Source organism: Perna viridis, chromosome 13, assembly GCF_037379345.1.
Source record: "Perna viridis isolate PV_CMFRI_1.1 ecotype Kerala chromosome 13, ASM3737934v1, whole genome shotgun sequence".
In the NCBI taxonomy this organism is placed as follows: Eukaryota; Metazoa; Mollusca; class Bivalvia; order Mytilida; family Mytilidae; genus Perna; species Perna viridis.
This window is the reverse complement of record NC_142457.1, coordinates 7,476,350-7,501,681: the sequence shown is the minus strand read 5'-3', so window position 1 is coordinate 7,501,681 and position 25,332 is coordinate 7,476,350. Positions and strand designations below refer to the sequence as shown.

General features: G+C 32.2%; 1 protein-coding gene and 1 long non-coding RNA gene across 4 annotated transcripts in view; both read left to right on the top strand.

Annotated features, from left to right (window-relative positions):
- The first annotated feature begins 2,926 nt into the window (after positions 1 to 2,926).
- Positions 2,927 to 10,258, top strand: LOC148599420 (frizzled-2-like). Its single transcript, XM_088559639.1, has one exon. It carries the CDS (start codon positions 3,176 to 3,178, stop codon positions 4,859 to 4,861), a length of 1,686 nt encoding a protein of 561 aa, XP_088415765.1. The 5' UTR covers positions 2,927 to 3,175; the 3' UTR covers positions 4,862 to 10,258.
- Positions 10,259 to 15,233: 4,975 nt separating this feature from the next.
- LOC148599419 (uncharacterized) overlaps positions 15,234 to 25,332 on the top strand; it is a 44,353-nt gene continuing 34,254 nt past the window's right edge. Inside the window, exon 1 of one of the 3 annotated variants that reach the window (XR_015918240.1) lies at positions 15,234 to 15,477. This is a non-coding gene — a long non-coding RNA (uncharacterized LOC148599419). The remainder of the gene's footprint in view (positions 15,478 to 25,332) is intronic. The other 2 variants (XR_015918241.1, XR_015918238.1) reach the window with 2 other exon arrangements.

Sequence of the window (25,332 nt, the reverse complement as noted above, 5' to 3'; positions counted from 1 at the left end):
CATATAGAGCGAAAAAAAAAACTTCAAAGGATTATAGTGACTACGCACATGTACTTATCTTAACACTTCAGGATTATCCCAGATAATCTTTATCCTCAAATTCTAAACAATTGCTAATGAAGCACTTTTATTTTCATCATTACCCGCGAAATGTGAAAACGTAAGGTTAAAGCAGGTGTTAGACTTTCAACAAATAGTTTACGTAATCTCAAACAAACAATAGAAAAAGGTGTGGTTTTCATCTCCTTTATCATTGTGGCAGTAGGTTTCCTTTCAAAATGCTTTCTTTGCAAACGCTTACGATGTTTACCATGCGGTAACGAGTTTTGTCAGGCTTGCATTGACAAATTTAAGAATTTAATGCGATGTCAACTGCTACATAGATAAGCGCCTTTCATTTAGGATTGTAAAATGATTCTAAACATGTCGTTAGTGTCCTAATTGAATTATTGGGTATGTCTCGATCGGTAAATTCAGCAGTCAATTTCGAAATCTCAGAACTCGTATAAACTTAGTATAGCATAGTATATGTATGCAGAGGCTATCTTTGAACATTCCGCTGGACGACTATGCATGTGCCAACTTATACATTTGTACAAGAATGGTCATAGTTTTTTTTTTTTTTTTTTTTGGTTTTGTTTTTGTATTTAGCACTATTTGTTTTGATGACATTCTGTCTTATACTGAAAAGTTTTGCACAGAGTTAATTTTTGCTACATTCGTGCTTACAAAATATTCGCAAAAAAATAAATAACCCGGCCAAACACAAAAAAGATTCTCGTTTAATTTGTTTAAAATGCTGAAAATCATGAAAATTTTACATCCCGCGAAATATTTGAAAAAGCAAGCCGCGAAATGAACTCACCGAAGTTACTACTTTTACAGTATCCAGTACAAATCAAGATATTTTTGAAAGAATATGATATAAGTAAAGATAGGATACCCCTTTGTGGGTACGCGTCAAAACTTGTGGGTCATGGTCTATATAGCATGCACTTGTTCATCGTAAATATAACAATCAAAAGAAGCAATGTTTAAAACAAAGCATGTAACTAAAACATTGTTTCTAAATCTTGAGATAAAGTCACAACAATACGCGACTCATCGGATGAGTAATTAAAAATAAGACCGAGGTCTATCAAGATATTATGGCCAAAATTTTATCGCGTAATCAAACGCACCGGAACGTCATAAATATCACCTATCTTCTGAATTTTTATGTTACACATTCAGAAGTCCCGACCTGGCGATCATATTCGAGTTAGAATTAGTCCTACTCTGTAGGTAGAAAAATCGTTATTGTTCGACTTCGCAACAGTAATATAGTACCTTCTAAAAGTCTAAATTAGAAATTCCCTGGTCTTATTTTGGAATGTTTTAGTTTGTGGTGTAAGATGTTTGTCAGTTTGGCATTGTCATAAAAAGCTATGAATATATATATATGAACCTTAGCAAAGAGTATTTGAAAATATTGGCACTTTATATCCAGACCCTCTTCGCGTTAGATTTTTTGCATGGTTTCTGTCAATAAGTTGTAGTGGCACATGCTGAAATCCCTGAAAGTCGTATATTGATCAGAAATAGAAGTCCCAAACCATTTTTGTGACTTTACCTAGCATAGACTTGTAATAATATATTATGAATTGTTAACCGAGTATTTGTTTTTTTTTAAATTAGATAGCATGGTCTGTGGGTAACACTAGCAAGAAAAGCCGAATTTGTTATGGCATTTATTTCTTCTACGTTATTTGCAATTTGGTCATTGCAACCGTAACTCCGTCCATGCCGTTACTAGTTTGTTGTTTGGAAGCTAGTGCGGGAGGAAATAATGACAGCAGTCTGACAAGTGTTAATTCATTTATTATTCGTGTTATCGTATGAATTATCTTACAGTGGGAAGGGGGTACAATTAACATTTTACAAGTCCACATTTTGACATTTTAGCCCCCAGGTTATTGTGGAAAGATTTTGGCTTGTCAAATTTTATAACGGGGATTTTTTTTGATAGATTTATCGTACCTTGGTCTCTGAAAAATATTTACACAAGCCCTGTGACGAAGCGAAAATTAACTGATAATGGACAATTTAAAAGGAATAACTTTGATTTTTCTTTGTTTGAATTAAAGATTATACTATGTAGCAATCGTTAACGTTTAAAGAGGGAACAGCTACTTCAAATTACATGCTTAAAATGTTCTGAAAATATAATGTGTGCAAGATATAATAACTTATCAAAATAACCTACAGGCACATATTCGGTGTATTTATCCTTCCTTTTCAAACTCCAAAATTGGTTCAGGGTGTAACTTAAGTCACGTATTAGAGAAAAAATGTCGCTAATTATGCATAATTACCTCCCCCCCCCAAAAAAAAAGAAGAAATTCATACACTGCATCATATTACGGACTTTATGTATACTCTTCCTGATCAAATAAAAAATAATAATCATATATTAAATACACGAAATCTCTTGTGTATGTCTCTGGTAATATTATGCTAATTAATTAATTAGAAACATCACAAGTTATAAACCAATGTTTTTCTTCGTTTCCGAAATTATTTTTATTAAAAATTATTTCAAGACTAGTTTTAAAATATTTGTCACATATTAAAACGGACAACGAAAAATCAATCTTGAGTTCATGAGTCATGAATAGTGTCACGAATCATCTTTCACAGCAATCTATGTCCTTAATTTAATTAGAGGGAAATATTATTACACCTGACAAGTTTTGTTTGTCGCTAATTAAAGCTAAAATGGATTGGACATGTTCAGTTCTCGAAGCGTTAATTGCAAATAATCACTCAACCCTCCGAACTCTTACTTATTTCATAGGAGGTCAACAGAACAGCCAAGTTAATCTATCCAATCGAATTGAAGATTACATGCAAGACGTTCAATAATTGGTTCAACGTTACTAGATCCCCATTCCTATCAGACAACGAGAAGTGCCCGAGGGGAATTTAGAAACGAGCTAATTGTATACCGAAATAGAGCAACACAAAGGCAGACCGACTTGAGTAATACGTGCTAAAGACTCAAAATGGATATATGTAAGTGTTTATAAATCAAAACGAATTTAAAACAAGGTTGTGAAACACTGAGCATCGATTTCGTTTTATTAGTACGATTGGAATATTATATTCAGTTGTGTATTGCCGACCACAATAAACAATGGCGTCTACGGCACATTATTTTTGTGCTTCGCTCGTTCTATGCAGTATAGTGACTTTGTCGATCGCACAAATGAAACCCGAACATGGAAAATGTGAGCCTATTTCTATACCGTTGTGTAAAGATATTGCTTACAACCAGACGATCATGCCGAATTTATTGCTTCATCAAAACCAAGAAGTTGCAGGTTTGGAAGTACACCAGTTCTTTCCATTAGTCAAAGTTAAGTGTAGTCCACATTTGAAGTTCTTCTTATGTACTATGTATGTACCTGTCTGTACAGTGTTAGAAGAAGCCATACCACCATGTAAATCTCTCTGCAACCAGGCCCGAAATGGTTGTGAAAGTTTAATGAACAAATTTGGATTTTATTGGCCTGAAAGTCTACAATGTGATCAGTTTCCTTCGGATGGGCTTTGTGTTGGGGAAAATAACACTGAACCCATGCCAGGTGGTTCTACCCCCAGACCAGGAACAGGAGGGGGATTTGACTATATCACTCCCAACCCAGGAGTACAAGCACCACAACCTGGACTGAACTTCAACAGTACCTATCCAGGTTTACATCTACCAAGACGTTCATTTCAGTGTTACAACAAGTATAAAGTCAACACTGGTCATGATTACCGTTTAAAAATTGGAGAACATTTTATTCAAGACTGTGGTGCCCCTTGCAAGGACATGTTTTTTAATGATGACCAGCGCCAAACAGCTTCATTGTGGATTGGAGTATGGTCATGCATCTGCTTAGCATCAACTTTGTTCACTGTGATGACATTTCTTATAGATATGACTCGTTTCCGTTATCCTGAAAGACCAATTATTTTTCTCTCAGGTTGTTATTTCATGGTAGCTTTATCATATGTTGTTGGCTTCGGTTTGAAAGAAACCTATGTGGAGTGTACAAGATTCCGTGACCAAACTTCTGATATGTTATTCATAACACAAGGAACTAAGAAAGAAGGATGTACTGTGCTATTTATGGCAATATATTTCTTTAGCATGGCTAGTTCAATCTGGTGGGTCATTTTGACACTAACATGGTTTCTTGCAGCTGGGATGAAATGGGGACATGAGGCCATCGAGGCCAATTCTCAATACTTCCATTTAGCTGCATGGGCAGTACCCGCTATTAAAACAATTGCTATTCTTGCAATGGGACAAGTAGACGGGGATGTTTTAAGTGGTGTATGCTTTACAGGAATTTCTGACGTTGATGCTCTACGTGGTTTTGTTCTTGCCCCTCTGGTTGTGTATCTTATCATTGGAACCTCATTTTTACTAGCTGGATTTGTTTCCTTATTTAAAATCAGAACAATAATGAAAAGTGACGGTACAAAAACCGATAAATTAGAAAAACTTATGGTGCGAATTGGAATTTTTTCTGTTTTATATACTGTTCCAGCAACCATTGTGATTGCATGTTATTTTTATGAACAATCATATCGTGCAGAATGGATGAACCATTGGTGCCATAAAGAATTTCTCATTAAGGGTGCGACTTTATGTCCACCAGGACCAAATGAGCGCACTCCAGACTTTAATGTTTTCATGATTAAATATTTAATGACAGTTATAGTTGGAATTACATCAGGAGGATGGATATGGACAGGAAAGACATTAGCATCATGGAGAGGTTTTTATCAAAAATTGTGTGGACCTCCTAAAACTGAAAGTGTTGTGTAAATTTTACTCTAAGTTTGAACAAGTTATTTAATATTTTGTAGCAGCAGGGGTCTAATACATGCACATTCAACATTTGTTTCATGTCTCATTTTGGCAATTATGGTGCTTTTTCTAGCTGAAATGAAGATACATTCTTATTTTTATTTAACTTGCAAGTTTTACTTATAACTTGTATTGTCTGTTGTGTGTACACTGTATGTTGGTTATGAAAAATAGCAAACAAACATAGTTTCTTTATTCGTATTGAAACAAATAGTATTATTCACTAAAAATTTACATAATTTTATTTTGGTCAAAGTGAAGTCATTCTTGTACACTGGAAATGTTCATATAATTGGTAGTGTGATGTGTTGGACCCTTAATTTCAGACTTCATGCTCATGTAGGACCTTTGAAATTTCATTGAACTAGGGGCCCTTCTTCAACACTTTTTTGTTGGGGAATTTTTATTTCTCACATACATGTAATGTACAGTTGACCTTTGATTTGAAATTACAATAAGTTTTTGACCTTCCACCCTTTGGAAGTAAATTTGAATCTCTGCACTGGAATTGTCTGTTGTGATTGACTAGAAAAAAAAAAGTACAATGTAGTAGTGATTTCATGCATTGAATCTATGATGCAGTGTCTATTGATTCAGTGGTTAAGCCTTAATACTCATAGTGTATAATTCACACAGCATTAGTCATATCTCCTTAGACCACTGTTGCTACGAAGAACTTTTTACAGCTTTAGTTTTGAAGTATTTATTTGCAATAACGTTTTACATTAATTTACCATTTTACATTGTTTTTATTTGTTGCAAGTAGTAACTTTTAACTTTTACAATAAATATTGTAAATATGTACATATTTTTTTATTTAGTATTATTGTAGATACATGTACATGTATGTCAATAATTTTTATGAGGAAAGAAGAGTGTATGGTCATTGAATTTCTAATAAGTCCAAACATGCCAGACAAATAAAATGTATATGCCGAATTTGCTGACCCTATTACATGTACATGTGCAGTACATTTATTTACATTGTACATGACTGCATGTATTTGCAGTGTCCCAGCTAACAATAATAGATGTGGACAATGCCCCTTTCTTTTTAATACTCTCTATCAGAAAACATATTTCAGTCATAATTGTCTTCTGTTCATTTAAAAAGCGTTAATTACATTATTTTTAAATTAGCGACCTTGTATAAAATTTTGGGTTGGTGTACACATGTACATGTATGTCTTCTATTATTCCCCTTCTAGCAGATTCACTGACATTTTGGGCATTTGCAGTTAAAGTTAAGTACTGTCCATATACAACTTATGAATGCAAAAATAAAAAAAACCCAAAACATCCAGAAGTATGAATGTGCATTTACAAGATGAAAAAATCATGTACTTAAAATAATTTTTATAAATTTTTATAGAACATTATTAGCAGAAAGTGGTAAAATTTCATGACCAGCTGATGTCATTCACATGTAAAATCATTTCTCCATCAAGTTTAGATGCTAAATGTACATGTAGGAAGTGTCTTCACTGCCTCTCTCCTGCAACCAACATGGTAGAAAATTATATTTTAATTAATATTTGCACTTGTTCATGCATGTACATCATGTAAATTGCATGCTAAACTTTCATTCATGAACTTGTGTTGATGTTACACAATTTAACTAATGGATCTGGTTAGGGGATGTCTTGCCTTACATGTCAATTTTCATTCATTTCATTCAAATTTATTGTTTAAATACTATACATGTACATGTATTTAGAATTTTATTACATGCTCATTAGATTACTGATGTGCATGTAATACATTTTTTTTGTATAATTACATGTAGGTACATGTACAAAATTTATGTCCTTGTCTTTGTAAATTTCTACAGTTGAACAATTTGAGAAAACTAATATACTATACATACAATTATAGTGTACGTGGACATGGTTAAGGAAAAAATTAGACTACATGTAAAGTATTACCAAATGAAAATAATAGTGTGTTAAACATGTAAGAAAACAGATTTCACATGAGCTTAGAAAAAAGATGAGTCAAAAACTAAATTGACAAAACATTCAACAGTGTATCTTCCTAACAACATGTACCACATAAATGCTTGTTTGGTGAATTTATGTAAAAAATATTAGTTTATCCAAGGTACTTTTTGTGTACTCAATTTAACAGGGATTTCATACATGTACATGTATACTGTAGTCTGTACTTATCCTACAAGTGAAAATAATACATGTACAAGTACAAAATGTACATGTTAAAAAAAAACAACAGATGAATTGTAATGAAAGTTGCCAACATTGAAACAGAAAAACTTAACATTCAGTATTTATTTTGCATATATACATGTACATTGTAGATTTTCTTAGTGCAGCTGCACATTCGTTAAAGGCAGTACACTGTACAAATTACTAAAAATAACGTTAAGAGGAGACCTAATAAGTCTACTGTAGATTTCCAGTAAATCTTGACACATGCACACATATATAAAATATTCAGCTTCAAACATATTCATTCATTATATAAACATGATGTTATTCAGGTACATATTTTTGGAATTTTTACAGCCAATATTACAGGCTATTATCATCCTTATGAAAAACCAGTAAAGCGTAAAATGAGTTACAATATAAAATTTTATGTGTCGTTTGTCATCGAGTCGAAACCATTCAAGGTTAGCAAATAAGTTTTTCATTTTATTACTCTATTTTAAGTCACATTCTTGGGAAAATTGTACTGTGTACATGTTCGAATGTTTTCAGTGTTAAATTATGTGATTTTCATGTACATGTGTAAACTATATGTACTCCAATACATTTAATGTATGTCCATTTTAAAAAAAACTTTTAGTGGCATGCACAAGTTATAGAACTTAACATTTTTATTTAATGCACCTAAGTTTAAGAAACTATATTTTAAAAGCTCATTGTATTGAGTACATGTACATGCAGTCATCTTTATATGTTTCATACATGTAGTTTTAATGGTCAGTGTCATTGTGAACTTTTTAACCAACACTGTGCTAGCAACATCATTGTGGTGCCAAAAAAAATTATAAGGTAAACATATCATTCTGTGTCAGTAATTTTTTATTCATGTACAATAACAGGTGAAATGATATACACTGTGTTAACATATATGTACATGTGCATTACCCTGCTTGTAATGTGTCATTACATGTACATATATGGATTATTTGAGGTAATCAAAAGTATGAAAATATTGTTTTTGAGGAACTTACTATTTTTCCTAACTTCCATTAACATTTAAACTAATTTATAAAAACATTGTTCAAAGGCAACTGTACAGTTCTTTAATTTGTACATGTACATTTTGCATTATAACATCAGTAAATAAAACAATAGACACGAAACTTACTTTTGCAAAAGAATTAAAACAATATTCATGTCTTAAAAACAAGCAATTTACACTCCTATGCTTGTTTTTCTAGTCAATCTGCTTTAATTAAATTTTAGTATGTAACAGATGGAGAATGTTTGAATTCATTGAGAACTTTAGTCTGGTGTAAAATGCATTTTGATAAGTTTTATATTAAACCTTTTATGTTTGACTTGTCTGAATGGTAATTTTACTTGTCCTGGGCAAAAGGGTAGGACAACCTTTAATGCCAGACTCTTCTTTGATTAGGTTTAGGACCTGTTTTTTTTAAATCAGGGGTCTTATTTCTATGTACAAAATAATTGTGTAACAAAATGTACATGTACATGTAGAAATGTCAGTTCTATTATTACATGTACTTCAGCAACAGAGTGTATTGTGTAAATTAATACCCCTTTTTAGGTGTACATTGTAAGTAGTTTAAAATGTTTGTGTACATAGTTTATTTTTACATGTACATTGTATATGCAGACTTCATGTGTACAGAGAACTTTGTACAGTGCTTTTGGTGTGCTGCAAGATGTGAATGCTTGGCATTGGGATTGTTTGGGAGATGTGAAGCCATTCTTATAAAAATGTTGGGTTTGCTGTTCACTTACTGACATATTTGGATCTGGGTTAGTAGGGGAAGTACTTTTTTTGTAAAAATGGACTGAAAGGTCGTAATTTTGAACGAAATTTGCTTAAATAAGAACTGAAAAAATTATATCTGGGAAATTTGAGTACATACATGTAACTGCAAACCTAGAGTTTTTTTTTATGAATGGCCTTAGTTTGTAATAATCATATATGGATTTTATAAGTCCTTTCTGTAAAATGTTTTCAGAAAAGTTTAAGTGATTCAGAAGTATGTGTACATGAACTACATGTACATACATGAACATGTATCCTTACATGTACATGTATATGTACTTTGTATGACTTGCATGTGTTGTGAAAGATTGTGAAGGTAAATTTATTTTGAGTGTTTGATGAACACTTCACTGTTGTGAAGTTCAATTATTTACTCATTATTTACATGTACCATTGTATGTATGTGGAAGAGTGTTATTCTAGCTCAGGATGAAACTTCAATTTTCAGTATTTTTCATCCAATATTTTTAAAACTTGTGTATCATGTACATTACATCACTTCAACTGACTGCAACTAAGTTTTGCATGTTACTTTTTTTTCCTTTCATTTTTTTGTTTTTACAACTAGTTTATATATTTCTTTTTTGAATTAATGTACATTAAACCTTATTATTAGGATAGGAAAATGAACAATTTTGATAATTTGTGCCATTGAGGAACATAAAAACTGTTTTACATTCTTTTATTTTTGCATTTTTTGCATTTTAAGGTTTGCAAAAAATATTTGTTTTAATTTACATCTTGAAGGAAGGTTGTTTTTTTTCATGGAAATTTTATGTTTCACTAAGGTTGTGTATTGGTTGTTAATCATTTGTTCAGGTTAAATAGCGTATTTAATTTTGACAGAAGCAAAAATACAATTTTGTTTATTTTATTTTTACATTTGTCATTGAAGATCAAAGTTTGGTCTTGTTTTCGATAATCTTTTTGATAAACATATGAATGTACAAGTCATAGTTGTTATAAAAGTATAGATTTGTACATGTACTGCATGAACAAAATGTAGGTGTCCTCCTTAAGAGAATTTGGTTGGTACATGAAGGTGTATGACTACATGTTCTTTTACCTGCTCAAATTTTACATTTATAATAACAAGACGTAAAGCGTGCTGAGTTAGGAATAAGTTGCATGAAATGTTTGTATTGAGTATGAGGACAAATTGCATGAATGAGTGTAGCCTGAATGGTGAAAGTGAGTTAGGAGAATTTGAATGTTGTGTTGTTTGAGTTGAGAGAATTTGACTGATATTGTTAGTATTATATTACTGAAAAGTTAATGTGATTGTATGATTATCAGATATGTTGCCATATATTGAATGTAAGCTAGTGCTGAGTGTTAAACAACAAATAAACATATGTTGTATCAATATATTCTCTTATTTTGTGGCCATCTTGTAAGATCTGTGATATAAAAAGTAGGAGATGTGGTACATTTGTCAATGAGACGGTTACCCACCAAATACCTAGTGACTAACAATAAAACTTCTACAGGTCACCCTAGGGTCTTCACTGTAAGTCATACATGTAAATGTAGGAAGAGGAACAGCATGAATTAAATGTCGGTTCTATAGTCATTTTCAGCTAAAACTAACACTCCCTCCCCAATAAAAACGGCATCATTCAAAATTAACAAATGTAATTACCCAAAAAAAGAAATACACTCACTGTAAGGTAAAAAATGAACTGAAACGACTTGCAAACACTTTCACGCGATGATACATAAAACATTTGTTATCAACTACAGTACCTGTATTACTGCACAATTCATAAAAACAACAACACAGTAACAAGTTTAAGAGTGTTTACTGGGTACCAGTCCGGGAACAGATTTAGAAGGATGAGATTTTACCTGTAGATGACCCTGCTATGGTGATTATCAAGAAGATATTAGAAGACAATAATGCCATTAAAGGACATGAAATATTTACTAAGTAAACCTATTAATGGCTGTGCAGTAAAGTTTTATTCCAGTGTAAGTATTAAATTATAATCATACAAGTTACAAATGTATATAAGGCCACATCTGAAAAATTGTGTGTTTGTCTACTGATATATCAGATGCATCAATGGAGGCCAAATTGTTTGTTAATCTGTACACTAAAACCTGTCTTCAGTGACCTTTCAAAGTCACATAAGATAGGCCAAAAAATTTGTCTGTTTCCTGTTACCTTACTTGCCATATGTTTTTATGCCTACCATTTTATGTCCATTTTAGCTCAAGCACTACTAAAGTATAGATTGTTTCCCCATTAACTTCATAAAAAAAATTTAGAAAAAAATTTCCTACCTACCTATCCTATTATTTCCTTTTTGGTAACATGAAACAAAGACTTATTTTTAGCCTTATATGTGGGTTAAAACAAAGGATACATCATAATCATAGTCTTTAAAACAGGTTAAATACAGGGGTTCAGTAAGAGAGGTTTTATTATAATTGATTTGACAATCAGAACAAGCTCATTCCCATTGTTAGGGCATGTCAATAATGATGTCTTGGGCTTTAAATTTTTTTTAGTACTGTAATATTAGTTGTGTTAGCTACTGTTCTTTAATTTTTCATTACACAGTTGTGGGACATCAAATACAAAAAATATAGGTACATGTATGACAAGTGATTAAGAGAGAATCAAAATAGATAGACCATGTAATAATGAAAGTTAACAGGAGTGGTCTTAGATCTTCAGTCGCAAAAGGGGAAACATACTTTATTTATATTATGGCCTGACAGTTATACTACATAATGAAATAGATATAGATATATACAGGCCAAGGATCCACTTGTCACATTATGATCATTGGAGTGGATAAAATCACTGAAAAAAATTACGATTTTGATATTTAAGATGCATCAAGCATGGTGCATTATGTTTTTAGGTACAATAAATTTGTGGTACAAGTTTGACATTTAACTGAATAAAGACAGTATTTTAGTAGACAAGTAATGCAACAGCTTTAATATGAATTCTTGATTTGATTTGTTTTTTTTTTTTTAAACAGGTCCAGGAGTCCTTTTTAATAGCTTTGAGAAGAGGTTGTAAAGAAAAAAATTAACCCTGTACTATTCTGTCCCTGCTAGATATACCAAGGATGAGGATAAATACTCGATCATTATACCAAGTTCTCATTGAAAAGGGTAAATATTACCAAAACATTTTTTAAATATAATTCTAAAAGAAACTTGTCTAGAGTTGTTGAAAATGATTCAGGTACTTTCAAAATTCCTAAGAAAGAAATGTAACCATAATTCATTTGCGATTAAGGGACCACTTTATGAAGTTGCTATATACTGTAATTTATTTTGAATAGTCCTTGCTAGCCAAATGTCACTTAAAACTTTACCCTTCTAAGTGTATTGAAATGAAGTATAAATAAGGGTCAACACTCCTTGTACATATTGCTAGATTGTTCAGTGGGCCGTTTCCTATATATCCAGAAAATCCTAGTTGTATTCTGTGTATATACTCCTTATTTAGTTATTGACCCAAATTTGTCTCTGAATCTCTCCATAGTATCTACATTAAAACACAGATGCTTGGGGACAATTTGTGGTTTCTCGTTATTTTCCGTCCAAACCCACATATTTTTATAGTGTTCCCTTCTGTGCCTCATATAATTTGGCCATTATACCAGTTAAATAACCTTAAGACCTAAGAGTAAATGGGAATTCTTACTGATTGTCTCTATGAAATTGTACTCCAAAGTGCCATACCTCCAAAAAAAGGCTGGGATTGATTTTGTGGATTGTGACTGGCAAAGGGGCTAAAAAGGGGCCACTTTGATTCTGGTCATATCCTTACTCAGTGTCAAATGTTAAATAGGAATCAATATTCAGATATGTATAAAGCTTGAAAATTGTCCCAACTGTTCAGGGTTTGAACTGTGGTCATATCAAGCTGCAATCAGCAAAGATTTATACTGCCTATATATTTTTAATCCACCTATTATTTTTTATTGTAATTGAAGTTTTGCCTCATTATTTTAAAATTAATCATACTCTCCAATAAATGTGAAATTGTCGTTCCTCAGATGAAATGAGGAGTCCTGATGTCTGCTCAAATATATATGTTTCCTTGATTCCACCCATTTACAGAATAGATGTACAAAACCCTAATGACAACTTCAGAAAAATTTTAAAATAATTGACATACCATGAAATTGGCAATTAATCAGAAATCCTTTAACAGATGCTCAGATAGGCATCTCCCACAAATTGAAAGGAGCTTTATTCATAAATCCTAAATGCGACTTTCATGTGATGCACTAATTAGAAGAAAAAGGCCATCATAACTTTTGAGAAAGGTTTGGTAATAGTAGAAAAATTTCATTATTTTATGTATGCAGTTTATTTTGTCTGCATCTGGTCTGTGCTTAGGGTTTTTGATGTAGTTCTGAGTTGCTTACATTCTTGGTTTTTATGAGGAAAAGTTATAAATAAAACTATTAAACTCAACTAAATCTGCCTGTCCCACAAGAAAAAAAAATGGTCTGTGCTTTAGAGCTTGCTGGTATCATATAAAAGCAGTGCTCTTCTTACCCAGAGGACCAGGGATAATCAGTTTGTGCAAATACAGCAAAACTATTTTTAACTTTTAAACGATTTTCTTTCAAAAACCTGTTTAAAATGGATAGAGTATGAAAAAAAAAATGACTAAAAAAATTTAATTTTGCCTAGTGTATGATATAGCATTTAAAATGTATTTGGGTATTACCAAATAGTAAACAATTTGATTTTTTGATTGCATCTCAAATATACCTGGAAATATACTAGTATAAATGTTTCTGAGGTTGTTCCTGAAGATACAGACGGTACACACTACCAGCATGTGAGAAAACCTGAAGGTATGTATGACATCATAATTACTTATCCAGTAGGAAGACATTAAAACAGTTTTACATACACTTATAATGATTGTACCAGCTGTGAGAATACTTCAAGTTTTTTCTCTTTGTTTGATGCTTGTCTGTTTGCTGTTTTCAAATGAGTTAATGACATGCCCTTAATTTTAGAGAAAATATTCCAATAATTATCAGAAAATTGCATATGGCCAAAAGTTTGTTCATCCTTAAAAAATCTTGGTTTTCTGTTTATCATCCGACTCGCTTAAAACCTAACCTACTGCAGTCAAAAAGTTTTTTTTCCTTTTAAAGACGATTTTTTGACTTTTGATTTAAGGATACTTTTGTAATACAGTAATTTTAGGCTTTTTCACAGGGATAAATTCCAAAAATACTTCTTACTTCCAAACCAGAGTTGAATAGAAAAATGTATAACAATTTTTTTTCCACAATGACCTTAAATACTCCACGCAAAGACCATCACTCTAAACAAATTCAAATATTAGCAGTCATCATATAAGGTTTACATGTACAGTGAAACCTGTCTTTAGGAGGTAGACCTAGGGTAATGGACATAACTCCTGAAATCAGTGATATGTTTGTATCATATTCAATTTCACCAAAGCCCATCAAGCTTTCATTAGAAACAAAACAATATCAGTCCAAGTTACTTTGATGCTTACATTATATTGTTGTAAGATGCTGAATACCAACGTTCCAATGATTTGTAAGAGTTTTTTCCCTTATCCTAAGTCTACCTCCTTAACCAAGCCTTACATAAACTAGAATCCTTTCTAAAGCAGACATATGAGTCTCTTCACAGAAAAAAATTGCTAATATTTTGCTGCAAATTACAGCAATTGTTCAGTTTTTGTATGCAAACCAGACACATTTTAAAGTCCTTTTACAGAAAATAAAGCCTTCTTCCAAATACATGTATCTGCTGCAATATTGCTGCAAATAGTTGCCACAATGTAACATCAACTATTCAAAGTTTGTATGAATTGGTTTTTTTACAAATTGGTGAATTCGAAATGTCTAATACCAATGAGTCCACCATCTTATGAAAAAAATTAAGGGCGTTAAGGGAATTACAGTCCTTTCCTTCAAAATTCTCAATGACTACCCCAAATAATAGAGGACTGTATAGGATTCAACTAGCCCAAATCAATTTTTACTAGCCTCTGGCTTTGGGCTAGTGGCTAAAAGCAAGCACTGAATTAGATGGTGGTATTAAACATTACTTTATTATATTTACCATGAATTGGCTCAGAAACTGACAAAAAAATGAATTTTAATCAAATTAATGAATCAGACGGAAATATTGGTTCCCTAAGAAAACAAGGGGGTGGTCGATATAATCCATGCCCCAAGTGCCTATGACTGTCTTCTCGAGATGGAACTGATATTGAATGAAAGAAAAATGAATAAAAATTCTCACGAAAAGCTTAGGAAGACTAAGATATGAAATATTAGGAACAGAATTAGTTTCAGCTGTTGTGTGGTTCCTTCATAATCTTTTTATAAAAGAAATTCCATGCTCATAGCAAGTAGAAATTGAATTAGGAATTTAGATATCAATTCCTATGTATAAAAGCTGTATAAATGATTACGTAACATTGCTGTGTTGTGCTGGAGATTTATTGTCAATTGAAATACTTAGTTTTTTTCCAGTAGAAAGGAGAAATTTGGTATTAAAAATGGTGTGGTGAAGTCTATCTGACAGTTGTGCAGTTGAAGAACAAAGAAATGGTATGTATAAACATAAGGATGTAGATTTTGAAATGGATTGATGAAAATTATCAACAAGCTACAGCTAATAATGCTGATATCAGTAGTTTCAAGATTGAATAGTATTGTCAAATTAATGAAAGAGTTTCACTGATGTAAAATCAATCTTTACCACAACTTGACCCACATCAAGTATCAAATTATCAGATTGAATATTTTGCCTGAGTTTCTGAGAAAAAGTCTAAATCTGAAAATTTCTTGAAATCTTTCAATTACATGTGGTCTGATCGGTGGAAATTTGAGATGAGAAAGGGGTAGAGGAAAATATCATTGAGATTTTTATAAACTGGGCCCTGTTATCATAGTTTGAAGCTTGTCACAGTGATGCAGCCTTCTTTTTAAAAACCAAGACTGAGTATTGGTAACCATAGAAAAAATTAGCATGGTATTCTCTTATTTAAGAAATCACTTTCTTGGACTTGAGGTCCGATATGAAAGTGATTTGTATATGTGAACCTTCTCATTAACTTCTTTCAACTGGTTGGGAGGGTGTGAAATAAACAAGCCGGGGTTTTCCTCAAATCCTTATAAGCTTTTCCTCAAATTTCCAATTTTAACAATTTGATTGGACAAAATTTGAGTTGACTGATTTGAGGAAAATCTCAGTTGAGATTCTTTATGAAAACTTGCCATGGAATTGGTCATTAGTTAAAAAAAGCCCTACAATATTGAACTGTATATGTCATTAAAATTGATTGACCTTATGCCAATGAAAGAAAAGCAACTTCAGTCCATTCCAATTCTTCTGTCTTACTTTACTACATGCCAAGTCAATCTGGCAGAATCACTAAGGTAAAGATTATTACAAAAAAAAACAATAATTTTATTGCAGTTGTGAATCATCCTCATGTAATTAATGTTGCAGCATCTAAGGAAAGGCAAATAGAAGCTGTTGAGCTCATTGTGTAGAGCTTGAATATGTCTGACTTTAATGTGCAGTTTGGCTCTGATGGAGTTAGAGAATTACTGCTCTGGTGTAATTTCTGCAAATTGCTTGTGCATAGTGATGAATTAGCCTTGTCTAATTTCTGCAAATGGGTTATACTGAAGTTTCGGTTTTTTTTGTCAGTTGTATTGAAGTTTTTGTTCTTTTTTTTTTGCATTCAAGAATGTTTGTTATTTTTTGTGTGTTGAGTATGTCATTTGTTTTTTTTGTCAGTTATTTTTCTTGTTGAAATTTTTTCTGATTTTAATCATGACTTGAAAACTAAAGTCAATCTAACTCTGAGTTTTAAATACCACTTCATGTGTATACTTATACAGTTCCTTTGTGTTTTGTGTCTTCTTTCAACTTCTTTTTGGTGTGGCAAAAACTAAAATATCACTAGATATGTAAATACTACCGGTATTCTCCAAATTGTTTATTATGTCTCTCCAATTTAGTCTGCAAATCCTCTGAAACTACTCAACAGAATTTGATCAAACCTGGTAGGTAGCAAGAACACTGAATGTAGTTGTACATATTACTAGACAGTTTTGATCCCCTGGATTTGTGAGAATTACATTGTTTTCAACTTAGAAATTTACCAAAATATATAACTGGAGCAGCATATCAGCACACCTAATCTGAAACAACTATATCAAATTTCATGAAACTTGGTAGATAGCAAAGACTCTATATGTAGTAGTGCATATTGCATGGAAATGTTGATCCCTTGAATTTTATGGGAGTTACACCCCTCTTTAAAACATGAATTTTTCAAAAATATACTACTGAATCTTACATGAGTCCAACTCTGATAGTACTTAAAAAGACTTTTAGTAACTTATTATTTTTAGTATATCACAAGTTTCATGAATTCATAAAAGGTTCATTTTTAATCTGTTGGAGCTAAATTTGATTTGTTTCCTGAAAACCTATCAAGCTAGAACAAGAATAGCCTTGTTACCTGCTACAAACAAGAAAAAATAGGGTAGGTAGGGTATTTACAGTTGAACCTCGTTAGGTTGAATTCGAAGGGACCATGCAAAAGTGTTTGACTTATGCGAGGTACAAGTAATCCGAGGGCAAGGATAAACCGGAAATACTAGAAGTTTTGTCAATGATTATTTCTGCATTTACATCATTTGTTGTGCTTGTACATGTACATGTACTTCACTTTACACGGTACTTGGTAATGTCTTGCGTTGCATATCGGAAGATATTTTTGTATGTTGTATATCATGTTTGAAATACTGAACGGCACTGGGTGTTTTAGTGAAATTTTCTTTTTGTTTCTTCTACATTGAAAACGTCATAGTTCATAACATGCTGCTTTGACTGACCCACAATCAGGAGTATCGTCAAACCTTGTGCTCTACATTATTACGATAAAATTTCTAATTCACAGATGAAAACAAATGTAGTTGTTGAAATACACTTTATATCATCTGTTTGATGTTTCATTAAATAGTCAGATACCATTACAATTCATCTGAATTTTTAAAAAAATTATCCAAATATCAAAATATCTGATGTCACTATTAGTGTGAATTCCGACGTGTAATCAATAAAATTCATTTCTTTTCACTATACACACAATTTTAAATTGATTAAATACACAAATCAAGCCATAGAGAGTGTCAACGAATTAATTTTAAAAGCCACGCTAATCGTTATAAAAACACACTTCGATGATGGCTTGTAATAAAGGTTACACACCACCAATTCAACCAATGAGCATTTGGAACGTACGCAAAAATAGTCCTACGCAGAAATTACCCCTGTTCCTCATATTGCTGTGAAAAAAGTTCTCATCTTATTTAAAAAATTTAAACAGTTTCTGAAAGGAAAAACATTTCTGTACATTTTATAGGTGCATTTTGCTTCTTGTGATGTGAAGCCTAATCTCCACTGGGATTTCCCATGCTATTTATAGACCCTTCACTTCCGGTGACCAGTACTGCACTGCAAGTCTGCTAACCCCACATGCCATTCTGAGGATTGTGAGCTGACATATGTAGAATCATGCTGATATATAGTCCTCTGCAGGTTAAAGTTAAGGTAAAGTCCAGAGAAGCCATTGAATATTGTGAAATTAGCATCGAAGCCTATGGGAAGTGGAATTAGTGGTTTCTAGCTTTAAGCTGAAGCCATGGCAAAATGAAAAGTTTCTTGGAATAGCTTTAAACTACTTGAAGATCTTGTAGACTTTGCCATGAGAGGAATACACTACAAAAATCCTTCAAAATATGCATTTTTTTAAGTTATATGTCCAAATTATGGAAAATTGGTCTTTTTGGCTGATTTTTATGTCCTATCTTGTAAAAAGTGTAGAAAATCTAGTAAAAATATCAAATATTAAATTTTGAGGGCTACATTTATCTCAATATGGTGGTAATCAGCACTTGAAATCAAGTTTTGTGTAGATTTGAGCAAAAATTTGGTTAGAAATGAGGAAAAACTCACTTTCATTACTGCGGTTAAGGATATATAAGCATTTCCTTATGGCAACATGGAAAATCCATTTTTGAGTACTTTTTTTGCTTTAGGTGCCCTTTACTGGTCATGTTTTAATGTGAAAACACTGTATTTACAAATTTAAAGCCAAATTTATCACCTTTTGTGAAAATTTGAAGATTTAGGGTTTTTGACATGTGATCAAGAAAATGGGGGAGGCATGTCAGACAAAAAATTTCCAAAAATAGACCAATTTTTCAGAAAATGATTACTTTTGAAGGCTATCTCTTTATCAATATTGTTAAAAAACAAGTCATGATTGATTTGTTTTATTTGAAAAGTCAGAAAAAGTTCTTTGCAAATATTTAATGCATTTAAGTATGGTAGAATATTGTCACTTTTTTGTTTGCGCAACTTGGTTACCCTATATTTAAAAATCAAATATTTAAAAAAGTGCTTGTCACATTTCACTGAAACTTTGCAAATGTATTTAGTATGTGTATAGAAAGATACTTGTTTAGTTATTTCTTTTTTCTTAGACAGAAAGTGACTCTTTAGGTTACAGACCACCAATTCAACCAATGAGCATTTGGAACGTACGCAAAAATAGTCCTATGCAGAAATTATCCCTGTTCCTCATAGTGCTGTGAAAAAAGTTCTCATCTTAATAAAAAAATTTAAACAGTTTCTGAAAGGAAACATTTCTGTACATTTTATAGGTGTATTTTGCTTCTTGTGATGTGAAGCCTAATCTCCATAATGGTTTCTAAATATACCCCTATCTTGTGAAAACACTGGGATTTCCCATGCTATTTATAGACCCTTCACTTCCGTTGATCAGTACTGCACTGCAAGTCTGCTAACCCCACATGTCATTCTGAGGATTGTGAGCTGACATATGTAGAATAATGCTGATATATAATCCTCTGCAGGTTAAAGTTAAGGTAAAGTCCAGAGAAGCCATTGAATATTGTGAAATTAGCATAGAAGCCTATGGGAAGTGGAATTGGTGGTTTCTAGCCTAAAGCAATCAGTTTTCCTTCCAATTAGTTCACCAATTAATTAACCTGAAAGTCCTGTCGAGGGGACTGGTTGATTACCTCAAGTTGTACCAGGTTCATCCGAGTTTGAGTCATCCAAAGTAAAATTGTAGTGGTGTAAGGGGAGTTTTGCTGGGATTTTGTAATGAGTTCGAGTTATCTTAGATTTCGACTAATCTGAGTTTGACATATCAAGGTTTGACTGTATTTTATTTTTTTAAATACATTACATTGAGTTAATGGGGAAACAGTCTGGACTTCAACAGTCATTAGCTTTAGCCAAAATAGCCATATAATGTTTAGGGTAGGCACAAAAACAAGAGGGTAGGTAGGTAGGCAGGAAATTATTTTTTTGGCCTCATATGTTTTACTACTGTTATTAGAACATAGGGAAACATACATCATTTTGGCAGGCAAATAACAATTTTTAATTAAGTTGCAGTCTTTATAAATCACCTCTACTGTATTAACACAATGTCTGAATTTTATATGGACTTGTACTTAATTAACTTGTCTTGGACTACAAGTATACAAGCATAAACCAAAAAGGTTGTAATGGCCAGCCCAGCAATAGGGGGTTTGGGGGGGGGGTGATAGCTGACAGAATGGAAACATTTTTACCTCATATCAGCCAGTACTTTGAAAGAAAAAACTTAACTTAATTGCATATGATTCAAATAAAAGGTAGCAGTGCACAGGTAAAGCTTTAAAATTACACATTAAAAGTGATGTATATTGAAAACATATCTATAACTCATAGTGGAAGATCAAAGAAACTTAGCAGGTGCTTTCTTCAGTCTGTTATTCTGTGTTTTTGATCTTAAGCAATAATGATTGAGAAGATGTTTTTATGGTTTATCTTTACTGTAAAAAAAACACAGTAGTTCTATGTTTGAGCTGTACCTGTTTGTTTTAGGGAGAAGATTTCTCCTGCATCATCATTCTTTGGGAGTTTTGAGGTGTATTGACACTCTGTAACCATAGATATGGGAGAGGCAGTTTAACCTTGTTTCTTAGAAGATATTCTTTTGTGACAAATTTTCTCTTTTATGGTGGCATCAAAGTCCTTCATTTCTGAAGTTGTTGGGTCGGGGATGGTTAAAAGTAACATTAAAAACTGAGGAAAAATGTTCTAGCGATGCATTGATTGACATTAGACAGGGCCATGTAACTTGAGAAAGTGACATAACTCCTTTACTAGGCATTTGTGATGAAGGACAACATTTTCTTTACACTTTTATCAGCATTGGCTTGCAAATTTCTTATTTTCTATCGTCTGAATATAGCTGAAATATTGCTGCTCGGACGTTAAACCCCAACAATCAATCTTATTTTCTGTGTGTTTGTTTTCAATTATGTTTTTTTGTTTTCCTTCCTTTGTCTAGTATATGAATGGCTTCTGTTGATTTTACCTTTCTCTATATTTTCAAAGATTTACCATGCAGTGATCTAATGAATTAAATAATTCACCAGGAAAAAATCTATAGCTGATTCCATTTCCACAATATTGGTGACAATTCTTACTAAATTGCTGTGTATTACCATTAGCACACACCTTTTTGTTAATCATGGAAGGTTGGAATATTCCTTTTCCAGTTTTGGTGGGCAACTTTGGCAAAAAATGAGGATTTGGGAACCTGAACCTCCTTCATAGATCTTTAGATCAGAGTTAACCCCTTTGTATAGGTCCCTACATGCATTATGTGTGCTTTTATTTTTCTTTATCCAAGTACATACAATTTGCATGAGTACAGGAAGTGGCAATAAACTGCTATGAATCTGCTTGTATTAATTTGCTAACATTAACATATACCTTGTTAATTATAAAAATTATTCATCAGTGATGTTTAGGATATTAACAAAATATTAGTGATGTATCCACAAAATAATTCAGTTCTCGTAGGTACAATGAGTGAACTATAAATGTTAGCTTACACTTCTAGTGCATCAATTAAATTTATGCAGATTGCCAAAAGCTAAGATTGAAGATCAAAAGAATATTTTTAGCAAGTTATAACATACTGATGGTAAGATAGCTAGAATCGAGATGTTTTTGAGACATAAGTTGTCTGCATTAGTAAATAAACCAAGCGTCTAGAAGATTTATCTCGTAGTGTTAAAGAAAAATAATTTTCCATCTCAGGTGTGGATCAGACAGGATTATCAGTCAAATGCTTTCCCGAAAAATTTTGTACAGGTACTCCCATTAATATAATCTTTCTTTTAACCGTTTCTGTGATTGGGTCAGCACTTCCAATTATCATTCTTTCTTTTCATCATGATAAGCAGTCTGCAAGTCAGTAAAGTATGAAGAAGGTTAATGTTTCTTTTGACAAAATTTTGCAAGCTTGCCAAAATCATCAGATGTTCTTTACTTCTAAAAGTCTGGCAATTACTAAATGATGGAGTGGTATTGTTATACTTTTGACTGATCAGTCAAGTTTTGGTCATTACTAAAAAAAAGACATTTGTTGTATATAATGTTGAATGTTAGAAAAAAAATTTTACTGTAAGCTCATGAAAATGCATGCCTGTATACATACATCAAGTATTTTGATAAAATTCAAGAGAAAGCATTTTATTCATAGGTTAAATCTTATTGTTTTTAAGAAAGTAGGAATTTAACAATTCATTCAGGGCTCCAGCATCAGTTTCACAAAAAGTTGTAAATGAAATTTATCATAAATTATGATGTCACAACATTCAACTTAACACTTACGACTTTTTATGAAATCAACGCCTAGTTCAATAAATGAGCTAAAAGGTATGACCACCTTTTATGATATACCAACAAAAAAAAAGACTGATGTGTATTATGGTAAAGTGGAAGTTAGAAGTAATTTATACTGAAGCCCTTGTCATAATCTAGCTAAGCTTGTGATTTTTATGAGGGTGGAGAACCATAAAACAATGTCATTAAGTAATCTAGGTGATATTTAAGTTAATCCTTTTGTACAAGTTATGAAGCCAAGAAGGTGCAAGTCAACCATATAACCTTAGATGATTCCTTTAAAATGACCCCTTTCTAAAGGTTTTTGGAAAATAAAATTAATATTGGCATTTGAAAATAAATAATATTAATTGGTCAGTGAAAAAAGATTAAAAACTCCATATCAATGAATTCATATTATTATATTTGAATGGATGGTATAAATATCATGTCTGTCTGTCTGCTTGTCCATTCAAATGTTTGTCACAAAAATCTCAGCTCCACTAGATTGATTAGTTTAAAATTTGGTTTATGGCTTTATATAGATGGGGCATACATTGTAACTGGTTTTGTTAACTGTCTGAAATCAACTTTCTATTTTGTGGGACTATTACTTTTTTTATTAAATTGTATGATATAAATATTTTTGGCACAAAAATTTAGGCTCCCACAAGATGGATTGATTTCAAATCTGGTAGGTGGCATTATATATGGATGGGGCATATATTGTTAGTGATTTTGGTTTTTGTCAGATATTAAATTCTTGTAACCCATGGACCATTGTTTTACAAGACAGAAGACACTATCATAACCAGCTTGATGAATAAAATATCTTGGTCACCTGTCCTTGTAGACACAAAAAAATATTCCCCAATACACTAATTCAGAGGACAGGTCAGAAGGTGATTCATATAATTTTTATGGTCCTCATCATGGACTCATGGATCGTTAAGGTGTTTCCTTCAGGACCATGAAAACTGATTTGTTCAACGTGTCAGTTTTCCTTTCCTCTTTCCTCTACCCAGGACTTGACATTTTATGAGCAACTTGGCAGGTGTTTCTAAAAAAGCAGAGGATGCTAACCCTACCGGTGCTCCTGGTCCACACTCCCAGTTTGTAGTGGAGTCCAAGTTGCTCATTTACTTTTGTTACTTTGTATGTATTATTTTATTTATTATATGTTCTTTGTTGTGTTTGTCTGTTTTCCATGTGTGGTCTTTGTCCCTGGATTGCATTCTTTTGATTTCCACTAGAATCTTGGTTCCCTTGATTACTCTGTCACAAATACCACTCATTCAATCACTCAGATATGTTATAGGATTTAACATATTACAATTATAATTAAGTACCATTCTGTTTAAGAATCATGCAATGGGTCGCATATCATTTTTCTCATTTTGGTCTTAACCATCAAAAAGCTATATGAATTTATCCTGAAGCAACTGTGACATAGATATATTTTTATTGTAAAGGAAAAAGATGCAGAATTTTTTTCCTGCCATTTCAACTAACTTTGGCCTATCAAAATTTTGAAAAGGCAAACTTTACAAACACTTTGATGTTTATTTCTCTAAGTTTATGAGCTATGAATTATTGGATATAGCAATAAAAACTCAGTGTTGTTTTCTTCTCATGCCTCACCTTAATGTTTTTCCAGATTCTTAGACAGAAAAGTACTTTTAAAATAAGTCCTGAAATATATAAGTTGCCATAAATAAGAAATGTCTTGTAGCTGAAATTCTACTACTGTTATAATTAGCTTTTTCTAAAACCTTTTCTTTCATTTTAATCAAAAAGTGCTGGACATTTCACTTTCATGAATGATCTTAACAAAAAAAGTTTGCTATTCCGTACAAATACTAAGTGGATCAAATATATGGAAAAATATGCCCTATAAAAAAAAACCTATGGCCTTCAGTATAATACAAAATGCAATGTACTTAGATTAAAAAAAAACAATGTTTCACGTACTACAAACATGCCTAAGACTTCTCAGTGCACTTTTCCTCATCATGCATTATCTAAATTAATTATAGATGTTATTTTGTACAGCATGTAAGCATCTGTAGGGAGCCTTCTTTGATCTCAGTTTACACATGTTGATAAATTGAAGAACATATCAGAATAAAAATACTTAAAAAGATCAATGATATCAAGATATGTCCCTTTTAAACACTTGAGAGAAAGTTTTGTCTTGGCTTGATAATATGAAAATTTTAGGGGTATGCCTTTTCTGTTCTTGAATAGAATGTGACAAATGGTGAAATATTGTAATAAGGTGATGTCTGTAAGTCTGTACACCTGTCCAGATAATCATGCTAGCAATATTTGAGACTGATTAGAGGACTTACAGGCCTTTCATTAAGAGGCAGTACCAGGTACTTTTACCCTTCTAAACTACTGAAAGTTACCTCCAGAATTTTAAAATTTCACACATTTTTATTAAACAAAATGATGAAAAGTACCTCCTACAAAACCAAAGGTACCTGTATTGCAAAAAAATAATGAAACCCCAGGACTTAAGTTAAATTCATGTACTTTAGAAGCTAGGGTAGAAGTATCTTGAGGCTCTTTATTTTACACTAGCTTGAGCATTGCAGAATAAAGATATTTGGAGGCATTAAGCAGCACATTGAGTTATATTCCTGTTTTTTGAAAGCTCACAATCATTTACGATTAAAGGCATT